This window comes from Lagenorhynchus albirostris, chromosome 1 (assembly GCF_949774975.1).
Source record: "Lagenorhynchus albirostris chromosome 1, mLagAlb1.1, whole genome shotgun sequence".
Taxonomy (NCBI): Eukaryota; Metazoa; Chordata; class Mammalia; order Artiodactyla; family Delphinidae; genus Lagenorhynchus; species Lagenorhynchus albirostris.
In genome coordinates, this window is record NC_083095.1 from 75,871,769 (window position 1) to 75,884,230 (window position 12,462).

The 12,462-nt window shown below is 38.9% G+C and overlaps 1 protein-coding gene across 1 annotated transcript in view; it reads right to left on the reverse strand.

Annotated features, from left to right (window-relative positions):
• The window catches only part of RPGRIP1 (RPGR interacting protein 1), an 82,381-nt gene that overhangs the window by 16,614 nt on the left and 53,305 nt on the right, over positions 1 to 12,462 (reverse strand). The window contains 1 exon segment of the mRNA XM_060168213.1: positions 8,179 to 8,276. Within this exon segment, the coding sequence (XP_060024196.1) occupies positions 8,179 to 8,276 (98 nt within the window).

Genomic DNA, 12,462 nt, shown 5'->3' on the forward strand with positions numbered 1-12,462 from the left:
ATCATACACCATGACCAAGTGGGATTCATCCCAAGTTCACAAGTATGGTTCAACATACGCAAATCAATCAGTGTGACATACTACATTAAAAGAAGAAAAAAAACAAATGATCAATAGATACAGAACAAGCATTTGACAAAATTCAACATTCATTCATGATAAAAACTCTTACCAAAGTGGGTATACAGGGAACATATCTCAACATAATAAAAGCTATTTATGATAAACACACAGCCAATATAATTCTCAATGGTGAAAAGCTGAAAGCCTTTCTACTAAAATATGGAAAAAGACAAGGATACCCACTCTCACCTCTTATATTCACCATAGTATTGGATGTCCTAGCCACAGCAATCAGACAAGAAATAAAAGTTATACAAATTGGAAGGAAAGAGGTAAAATTGTCATTATATGCAGATGACATGATACTATATATAGAAAACCCTAAACACTCCACACAAAAACTACTAGAACTGAAAAACAAATTCAGCAGGATAGCACGATACAAGATTAACATTTGGAAACCAGTTGCATTTCCTTACACTAACAATGAAATATCAGAAAGAGAATGTAAAAAAGCAATACCTTTTAAAATAGCACCTGCAAAAATAAAATACTTAGGAATAAACCTTACTGAGGAGATGAAAGACTTATACACTAAAACTATAAAACATTAATAAAGGAAATTGAAGATGATTCAAAGAAATGGAAAGATATCACATGCTCTTGGATTAAAATAATTAATATTGTTAAAATAGCCATACTACCCAAAGCAATCTACAGATTAATGCATTCCCTATCAAATTACCCATGACATTTTTCACAGAACTAGAATAATCCTAAAATTTATATGGAAACATAAAAGACTCAGGTTTGCCAAAGCAATCCTGAAGAAAAAGAACAAAGCAGAAGGCATAAACCTCCCAGACTTCAGACAATACTACAAAGCTACAGTAATCAAAACAGTGTGGTACTGGCACAAAAACAGGCATATGGATCAGTGGAACAGAATAGAGAGCCCAGAAATAAACTCACACACCTACAGTCAATTAATCTTCAACAAAGGCAGCAAGAATATACAACAGGAAAAAGTCTCTTCAGCAAGTGGTGTTGGGAAAGTTGGATAGCTGCAGGTAAATCAATGAAGTTAGAACACAACCTCTCGCCATACACAAAAATAAACTCAAAATGGCTGAAAGAGTTAAAATAATACATGACATCATAAAACTCCTAGAAGAGATCATGGGCAAAATATTTCTGACATAAATCGTACCAATGTTTTCTTAAGTCAGTCTCCCAAGGCAATAGAAATAAAAACAAAAATAAACAAATGGGGCCTAATCAAACTTACAAGCCTGTGCCCAGCAAAAGAAACCATAAACAAAGCAAAAACACAATCTACAGAATGGGAGAAAATATCTGCAAACAATATGACCAACAAGGGCTTAATTTCCAAAATATACAAACAGCTCATACAACTCAACAACAACAACAAAAAAAACAACCCAATCGAAAAATGGGCAGAAGACGTAAATAGACATTTCTCCAAAGAAGAAATACAAATGGCCAATAGGCACCTGAAAAGATGGTCAACACCTCTAATTATCAGAGAAATGCAAATCAAAATTACAATGAGATACTACCTCACGCGGGTCAGAATGGCCATCATTAAAAAGTCTACAAATAACAAATGCTGGAGAGGATGTGGAGAAAAGGGAACCCTTCTACACTGTTGGTGGGAATGTAAGTTTGAACAGCCACTATGGAAAACAGTACGGAGGTTCCTCAGAAAGCTAAAAATAGAATTACCATATGATCCAGCAGTCCTATTCCTGGGCATATATCCAGACAAAACTCTAATTCAAAAATATACATGCACCCTTATGTTCATAGCAGCACTATTCACAATAGCCAAGACATGGAAGCAACCTAAATGTCCATCAACAGATGAATGGATAAAGAAGATGTGGTACATATATACAATGGAATACTACGCAGCCATTAAAAAGAATGAAATAATGCCATTTGCAGCAACATGGTTGCAGCTAGAGATTATCATACTAAGTGAAGTAAGTCAGAAAGAGAAAGACAAATACCATATGATATCATTTATATGTAGAATCTAAAATATGCCACAAATGAACCTATCTATGAAACAGAAACAGATTCACAGATATAGACTTGTGGTTGCCAAGGGGGAGAGGGTTGTGGGAGGCCTGGAGTGGGAGGTTGGGGTTAGCAGATGTAAGCTATTATATATAGAATGGATAAACAACAAAGTCCTACTGTATAGCACAGAGAACTATCTTCAGTATCCTATGATAAACCATAATGGAAAAGAATATAAAAAAAGAATGTATATATATGTATGTATAACTGAGTCACTGTGCTGTACAGCAGAAATTAACACAACACTGTAAATCAACTATACTTCAAGTAAAGAAAAAATTTTTTAAAGTTAAACTAGTGAATATATGAAAAAGGAAGAGACCCACAGACATAGAGAACAAACTAGTGGTTACCAGTGGGGAGAGGGAAGCAGGGAGGGGCAAGATAGGGGTAGGGGATAAAGAGGTGCAAACTACTACTAAAATAAATAAGCTACAAGGATATATTGTACAACCCAGGGAATACAGCTAATATTTTATAATAGCTATAAATGGAGTATACCTTTTAAAAATTGTGAATCACTGTTGTACACCCGAAACTTACATAATATTGCACAACTATACCTCAATTTTTTAAAAAATAAAAACTTTTTTCAAAAAGAAAAATGAATGTTTCAGAAGAATACAGACCAAAAATGTTTTGAAAAATGGGGGAAACTGGGTGAAGAGTATATGGTACCTCTCCGTACATTTTTTGCAACTGTTTACAAATCTGTAATTATTTCAAAATAAAAAGCTTTTTAAAAGAATAATATGTACAGTTCATATACAGTTTAATGTCATTTATTTAAAGCAAAAAAGACTAATACAAAACAATATGAATGTTAAAGTTTTTTTTATGATCTGAAAAGATGTACCTCAAAATTCAAAACAATGGTTTTTTTTGGGGTGGTGGGGTGGGAGAGAGGCAGCAGGGATTATAGGTAATGGTCAGTAGAGATTTAGCTCTATCTGTAATATTCTAGTTCATAAAAGAAAAATGTATTCTTACCTTACTTGCAACTAATCCTGGGACAAATGATCAGAAATCCATATCAAGTTTACTCTGATAACAAAGGTGAATTAGGAGGATGAATAAAATTAAAATTTGAGCAAGGTACACATGGAGGCTTTATTCATTCCTATTAGATTGAACTATATGAAATTGACAATAGTCCATCATTTTTCATCTATAAAAGTGATAATTTCATATGGCTTGTTATGGACTGAATATTTGTGTACCCTTCAAATTTTGTATGTTGAAACCCTAATCCCAATGTGATGGTATTTGGAGGTGGGGCCTTTGGGAGGTAATCAGGTCATGAGGGTGGAGCCCTTGTGAATGGGATTAGTGCCCTTATAAGAGGCCAGAGAGCTGGCTTGCTCTCTTTCTGGCACATGAGGACACAATGAGAAATTGGCAGTCTGCAACCTAGAAGGAGGCCCTCACCAGAATCGGACCAAAAGAAGTAAATTTCTGTTGTTTATAAGCCACCCAGTCTGTGGTACTTCATTATAGAAGCCTGAATTGACTAAGATATGGTTCAATCTAATATTTTTCTTTGCTCCAGAATCCTTTACATGAGCTGGTTCCATTATATAATCTTATTGGGACTGAACAGCAAATATATATATATATATACACACACATACATATATTTATTTATTTATTTATTTTTATTTATATTTATATATACACACATATATATAATTAGTAATATTAACCATACTAACAACTGAAATATATATTAACTCATTGCTAGCAGAGCCCCTAACAGCAGTTAGTTACCCAGCATTAGTGCCAGACAGACAGCTCCCTTTGGCTTATTCAGGTGTGCTAGATAATTTGGGGGTGAGGGGAGGGCAGATTTCCTAAAATTAATTAGCATACATAAGGGGTCAAGACATTTTCAACTCCTGAAATTAAGAGTATAAGAAAAAAGAATAAACTTTGAGGTCCTTGATATACACTACGGCTAAAAGACAGTAACCTGAGGCCACAGAGCAATGGAAATGATTGCTCCCTTCTCATTAGGAGCTGTTAAGAGGGGGGAGGGAAAAGTTATATGGTCCACTCAGAGTGGGAGATTGATTCCTGAGACCAGGAATGGAATTTCATCTGGAGGAAACCATATGGTTTGGGTTAAGATCATTTTCTGGGGATTCTTGGAAGATAAGTACAGAAGGCCTTTAGGAACCTTGTGCTAATTAACAGAGCCTCCTGCGGAACAGTTCTATACATATCCCATCATACAGGAACTGTTCTAATTCTGGACTAAAAGACAGGGAGTTAAAGACCCAAATGTACTATGATTGTTTTGCTCTTTTAGCAGTACAAGAGAAAGACATTTCGTAAAGGTCTTCCTTAAGTCATACTGTTCAACCTATTCAATTGACCTGGCAGGTAGAAGGGAAATGACACCCCTCTGCCTCAATCCTCTCCCCTTAGGGCCTAGTCCTTCCTTGTAGGGGCCACTACCAGATCATAGTAGCTTGCATTTAAGAACTAGCGTATTTCATGGGCTTCCCTGGTGGCACAGTGGTTAATCCATCTGCCAATGCAGGAGACAGGGGTTCAAGCCCTGGTCGGGAAGATCCCACATGCCGCAGAGCAACTAAGCCCGTGCTCCACAACTACTGAGCCTGTGCTCTAGAGCCCGCGAGCCACAACTACTGAGTCTGTGTGCCGCAACTACTGAAGCCCGAGCGCCCTGGAGCCCATGCTCCGCAACAGGAGAAGCCACTGCAATGAGAAGCCCGCGCACCACAACGAAATGTAGCCCCCACTCGCCACTAGAGAAAGCCTGTGCACAGCAACGAAGACCCAACGCAGCCAAAAATAAATTAAAAAAAAAAAAGAACTAGCGTATTTCAGAGAAGACAGACTGCTGCCACCATCAACATCATCATCACTATAATCTGGTGCTTAATTTGTCTCAAGTCCTGTATTAAACCTTTATCACACATTACCTTATTTAAATCTTGCCACATGGCTATAAGGTGGGCATACTTAATATTACCACTTTACAACCCCATTGTTCACAGCACCACTATTTACAATAGCCAAGACATGGAAGCGACCTAAATGTCCATCGACAGATGAATAGATAAAGATGTGGTATATATGCACAATGGAGTATTAGCCATAAAAAGAATGAAATAATGCCATTTGCAGCAATATGGATGAATCTAGAGATTATCATACTAAGTGAAATCAGACAGACATACAAATATCATATGGTATCACATATATGGAATCTAAAATATGATACAAATGAGCTTATTTACAAAACAGAAATAGACTCACAGACATAGAAAACAAACCTAGGGTTACCAAAGGGGAAAGGGGGGGAGGGATAAATTAAGGAGTATGGGATTAGCAGATACAAACTACTATATATAAAATAGATAAACAATAAGGACCTACTGCATAGCACAGGGAACGATATTCAATACCTTGTAATAACCTCTAATAGAAAAGAACCTGAAAAAAGAATATATATAACTGAATCACTTTGCTGTACACCTGAAGCACTGTAAATAAACTATACTTCAAGAAAAAAAAATATCACCACTTTACAGATGAGGAAACAGTGTCTAATAGAGGTTCAATAACTTCCCCAAAGCGGGATAGATATTAATAGCAGAGACTGGATCTAAACCACTTCTGTCTAAAACACATTTCCATGCTCCTAAACACTACACTCTCTTGCCTCCTCCTTTACCCTGGCTGACTCCAGGCACAAAAGGGACAGAGCTCACGTACTGCCTCTGGACCTTCAACTCCTTCCATCTTTCGTGCCCAGGTATTTTGGGGTTTTTTTGTTTTTTTTTTTTTGTTTTTTTGTGGTATGTGGGCCTCTCACTGTTGTGGCCTCTCCCGTTGCGGAGCGCAGGCTCCGGACACACAGGCTCTGCGGCCATGGCTCACGGGCCCAGCCGCTCCGCGGCATGTGGGATCTTCCCGGACCGGGGCACGAACCCGTGTCCCCTCCATCGGCAGGCGAACTCTCAACCACTGCGCCACCAGGGAAGCCCGTGCCCAGCTATTTTGAAATACAAAAAGGATTGAGTATGAGGCAGAAAAGACAGGGCTGGGCCCAAGGACAGCCTATACACCTCCTTGTTTTGCACTTAATGAGACCATGACACATGGAGAAATGGCATCTAAAACAGAAACTTTGTAGCATCTGAACAAGAAACACTGACCATGAAAACCATGGCGCATGCCCAATAAAAATGCAGATTGCCAATGACCCTGTATGACCTTCCCGTGTGGATGACTAGTAAGGGAAAATTTAAGGGAAAACAGTTCTTAGAGCACATGTACAGTGGCTCCAGGAGACAAAGGCGTAAGACTGGGAGCTGATGCAACCTGGTGCAATCTAGGCCACACCTCAACCGTCCTCTCAATGAATATTCTACCCCTAATCAAAAAGACCCCGCCCATTCAAAGGGCTAAGAAAATAAGATAAAAGGGGGATCAAAAAACCTTGTGGTATGCTCTGCACTTGTGAGGATGCCTGCACTCTTCTTTGAGTGTGTAACGTTCACTTCAGCCTCAATAAACTGCTTTTTTTAAAAAAAAATTTTTTTTATTTATTTATTTTGGCCGTGGCACACAGTTTGCGCCATCTTAGTTCCCTGACCAGAGACTGAATCCGGCCACGGCAGTGAAAGTGCCAAGTCCTACCACCAGACTGCCAGGAAATTCCCCTGCTTCTTTGTTCTCTTTGCTCCTCAGCCTGCGTGTTTTTTTCTCCTTTGTATTCTGTGTTCCTTGCCCAAATTCTTTTGGACAAGTTGAACAAGAGTCTGGACTTTTGATAAAGCTTTTCTGCTATCAAGTATATGTGTGTCTGTGTTGTAAGTTTAATTTGATAACAACACTAATTTTTACTAAGTGGGATCAGTTTTCATATTTAGTTTATCCAGCAACATTTTTAGGTACACAAAAGTTTTCTAACAGAAGATCTTATTTAAGAGCCTTTAATTTAGGGTAATATTTTTAACGTCATCTGTCTGACTTGTAGTTCCAAAATTTGCTGACCAGCTGACTGCTTTTTGGGTTGATCTGAGATGTGCACGGTTTAGAAACCTTAACTCAAGTTCCAGTTCTTTCAGTAACTACTGCTACAATGCTGGACATATCACTTGGTTTTCTTCACCTTTATGATCTCTAAGGTGTTACTGTCTAGTTCTAATTCTATGGCTCTGATCTGTCTTACAAACATTTCTCAAGATATTAATTACAAAATGTCTAAAAAAGATATAACAGATAAAAGTTCAGAAAATTAACCCTATGCTTTTCTTTACTGTTTCTAATTAAGCTCATAATCCTCAGTTAGATTTTAATCTTTCATTCAGCCACTCATTCAACAAATATTTATTGAGTGCCTACAAATGTACCAGGGAGCATTCTAGCAGCTTGAAAGTGATCGTTTTCTACCTCATTTAAAACCCCACAGTATTCCAATACAATGACTGTGAGTATATCTGTGGATATTTATTCATAGATTTGTGTGTGTGTGTGTGTGTGTGTGTGTGTGTGTGTGTGTGTATCCTCAATTAGTTCCAAAGCAGATCTGAGGTCGAAATGTTTAATAAATAATTGTAATTAAAGGTTGAGTAAAAACCTTCAGAAACTGAATGATCTCTTTGAGCCCTCCCACAAGGAATCCTTCTAGCCTCCACCTCCCAAAGTAAACCTGCTCTCTTTAGGTAGATTTAAAGAAAGGGGCATCACTTAGGCTGGGGTGAATCACCATATACAATGAAGGAGGCAGGCAAGGGATCCAAATGGGAGAGAGAAGTGTTGAAGTCAGTCCTTATTTATACCAAATCAAGAAAATGATCCTTTCATCTGCCTGTAGTGACTTCCATTCACTTGCAACACAAATTTAAATAACTTGAATTTCCTATCTGGTTCATTAAATAAAACTGGATTTGAACGTCACACACATGGCCATTAAGCACACTGTCATTACTTACAATTTTGGCTGACGCACAATGATTACCCCAGTATACTTACTGCCTTAGGACATTTCTGAGATACAGGTGTTACTATCTCATCACTATCTGTAGTTTGTGCTTCACTGACTTCAGAAGCTTGTTCACAGGATTCTTTATCTGCCAGAGAAGAGACTAGAGTTACAGAACTGTTTTGGAGTACCCTGTCTAGCCCAGAAAAGACCCAGTACCTACATCTTTAATCTTCTGTTTAGTTACTAGTTCTGAGTACCTAGATTTTGGCTGTAATCACTAGAAACAAACCTTCTTTTTTAAAGTTTCACTTATTCAGAAGCTTGCCAAACACACAGGGTTCACTTCTGAAAAAAGAAAGGGAAGGAAAGAAGGAAGGGAGGTAGAAAGAAAGTTTTGTCCTTTTAGGGGATGGAGAAAATTACCAAGCCAAGGAAAAACAGTGCAATCAGGGTGTAGTAAACTGTATTTTACAAAGACAGCGTCAAACAATATCTCTCATCCCACATGCTCTCTTTTGTACAATATGATCTTGATACTCCTAATACCTTTTTTTTTTTTTTTTTGCAGTACGCAGGCCTCTCACTGTTGTGGCCTCTCCCGTTGCGGAGCACAGGCTCCGGACGCGCAGGCCCAGCGGCCATGGCCCACGGGCCCAGCCGCTCCGAGGCATGTAGGATCCTCCTGGACCAGGGCATGAACCCGTGTCCCCTACATCAGCAGACGGACTCTCAACCACTGCACCACCAGGGAAGCCCCCTAATACTTTTTTTAAGGTAGGTATTTTTATGTTTATATATATATTTATTTTTAGATTTTTATTTTATATTATAGTTGATTTACAATGTTGTGTTAGTTTCAGGTGCACAGCAAAGTGATTTATGTATACATATACATAAAAAGGATCTTTTTCAGATCCTTTTCCCATATAGATTATTATAGAGTATTGAGTAGAGTTCCCTGTGCTCTACAGTAGGTCTTTATTGATTACCTATTTTATATGTAGTAGTGTGTATATGTTAATCCCAAACTCCTAATTTATCCACCCTGCACCTTTCCCCTTTGGTAACCATAAATTTGTTTTCTAAGTCTGTGAGTTTGTTTCTGTTTTGTAAGTTCATTTGTATACTTTTTTAGTATATCGCTTATATAAGCGATATAATATGATATTTGTCTTTGTCTGCCTTACTTCACTTAGTATGATAATCTCTAGGTCCACCCATGTTGTTGCAAATGGCATTATTTCATCCTTTTTTATGGCTGAGTAATATTCCATTGTATACATATACCACTACTGAACCCGTGTGCCACAACTCCTGAAGCCTGCGTGCCTAGAGCCTGTGCTCCACAGCAAGAGAAGCCACCACAATAAGAAGCCCATGCACTGCAACACAGAGTAGCCCCCTCTCACCACAACTAGAAAGTCCGTGTGCAGCAATGAAGACTCAACACAGCCAAAAATAAATTAATTAATTAATTTTTTAAAAAAGAAAGAAAATACATCTAAATATGAAACAATTTTCACAGAAAACCAACAGGAAACTGCCAGAAGATCTCTTATAGAACTAAAGCTTCAAGAAAGATCTCCATGTAACCAGGTACGATAGGGGGGAAAAAAAAAAAGAAAGGCGTCAGGATGGGACTGGTGCCCCTGGGAGTGATCTGTGATGGAGGGAATGTCCACATGGGCTGGCCCTGGCCCTGGGGAGGCTTCTTGCCTGCTGAGAGGTCTACTGGGACAGACAGAGGGCTGGAGGGGCTTAGACTCTGTTTGCAAGGACTGTGCTTATGCTGGCTTGCTAGCAATCAGGATGGAGAAAGACCAGGGCTGATGGCTGCTGCCTTGTCACACTTCCCTGACCAAATCATGTGCTGGGAGGGCTAATAGTACATGCAGCAGCTGGGTGCTGAATCTCAGATGGATGGACCCTGGGAGAGGACTTGGTCTAGCTGTGCGGAGACAGCCCAGAGGGCCTTGGGTGTGGTCCAGGCAGAACCTTGGAGGTGATTATCAGCACACTGATGGGGGAGGGGTCTGGCCATAGTGGACTTTGTTGGCATGCACACTGGGTGGTGCCACAGAAACGAATGTCTCAGGTGGAGAGCCCCTGGGGAGGAGTAGGCAGCAGTTGTTTCTTGGCAGTAGTGCTCCAGCTCCATTCACCCCACACAGAAGCTTAGAGCCGGCTCTGGGGCAGATAGGCCCTGGGAGAGGCCTGCTACAGAGGCAGCCCAGTTTGCAGGTGGCAGCACAACCACCTTGATTCCTGCAGCCACAGTGCCTTGGCCCCCAGCACCAGCCCACTCCACACCATAGCCTAGCACTAAGTCTGGTACAAATGCAACAGAGAAAGGGTTGTGACCTTGAGTTGATTCTGGTCAGAATCATGGATGCCTGCACCAGTGGGACATAGGTTGGCTGTGACCGCATGGGCTTTACATGCTTCGGTGGTCACCTCCTTTGGGGCAGGGCACACACTCAAGGGCAACGGACCTTATCGAATACGACCCTCAAGGCTTCTACTCCAACAACTGAGGAGTGGACCCTACCCCTGACAGGGCTGTTACAGCCATGGAAAAAAGAGGAGGCCCCACCCCAAATCCAGGGGAGGCTCTGGACACCACAACACAAATCCCACCCCCTATTAAAAGGATAACGGCCAACACACTCTGAGGAAAGGTGTGGCTAGCATCCATGCAAAAACCAGTCCTCACAACAAAAATACTGGACTCACACAGTCTACACACAGATGCTCCCACATAAAAGTACCCCTTCAAGACCACAGTAGATAACTGTTTCTCCTAAATTCATAGAAACAGAGAAAGTTAGGTAAAATGAAAAAGAAGAGGAACTACTCCCAATTAAAAGAACAAGAAAAATCCCATGAAAGAACAAATAATGAAACAGACCTCACCAGTCTACTAGACCCTGAGTTCAAAAAGGAGGTAATAATCATGCTAAAGGAATTAGGAAAGATTATTAATAGAAATGCAGATCACTGTAACAAGGAACTAGAAACTATAAAGAGGAACCAATCAAAATAAGACAACTCAATTACCAACATAAAAAACAATATAAAAGCAATGAATAGCAGACTAAATAATGCAGAAGAAGGAATAAGTGATCTAGAAGATAGAATAATGGGAATCATCCAATCAGAACAGCAGATAGAAAGACAAATAAAAACCAAATGAAAGCAACATATGAGATATATGGGATTATTCAAAGCATACCAAACTACACATAATAGGGGTTCCAGAGGAGAAGAGAGAGAGAAGGGGATCAAAAATGTATTTGAAGAAATTCTGGCTGAAAACTTCCCAAACCTAAAGAAGGAAACAGATATCCAGGTACGGGAAGCACAGAGGTTCCCAAACAAGATGAACCCAAACAGATCCAGACCAAGACATACTATAATTAAAATGGCAAAAATTAAAAATAAAGAGAGGATTCTAAAGCCAGCAAGAGAAAAACAAAGAGTCAGTTACAAGGGAACCCCCATTAAGGATATCAGCTGATTTCTCTGCAGAAACTGTGGGCCAGAAGGAAGTGGTATGATATATTCATAATTCTGAAAGGCAAAAACTTGCAACTTAGATACTCTACCCTGCAAGATTATCATTTAGAACAGAAGGAGGAAGAAAGAATTTCTCAGACAAGAAAAAACTAAAGAATACAGCAATACTAGACCTACCCTAAAGAAATATTTAAGGATCTTCTCTAAATAGAAAAGAAGAAAGAATCTATACGAAAGGGAAAATCACAATAGAAAAGGCAAATATATAAAAGGATTGAAGATCACTTAAATAAGCCAGTACATAGACTAAAAACAATCAAAAAATTTTTGTAAAAGTGATTGTAACTCTAAATAACAGCAAAAGGATAAACATGAAGATGTAAAATAGGGCATCAGAATCACAAAATGTGGGAGAGGGGAGTATAAAAATGTAGATCTTTCAGAATGTATTTGGACTTCTTTGACTATCAGTTTAAAACAAATAGATGTAGTTATGGGTCAACATACTAGAAAACCAGGGTGACCACAAACCTAAAACATACAATAGATTCACACAAAAATAAAAAGAAAAGAACTCAAGCATAATACAAAAGAAAACCATCAAACTACAAAATAAAAAACAAAAATAAGAAGAAATAAATAAAGAACTGCAAAATCCACTGGAAAGCAAGGTTTTAAATAGCAATAAATACATATCTATCAGTAATTACTATAAATATCAATGGACTATATGCTCCAATCAAAAGACATACAGTGGCAGACTGGATAAGAAAAACAAGAACCTACAATATGCTGTCTACAAGAGATTTACTTCA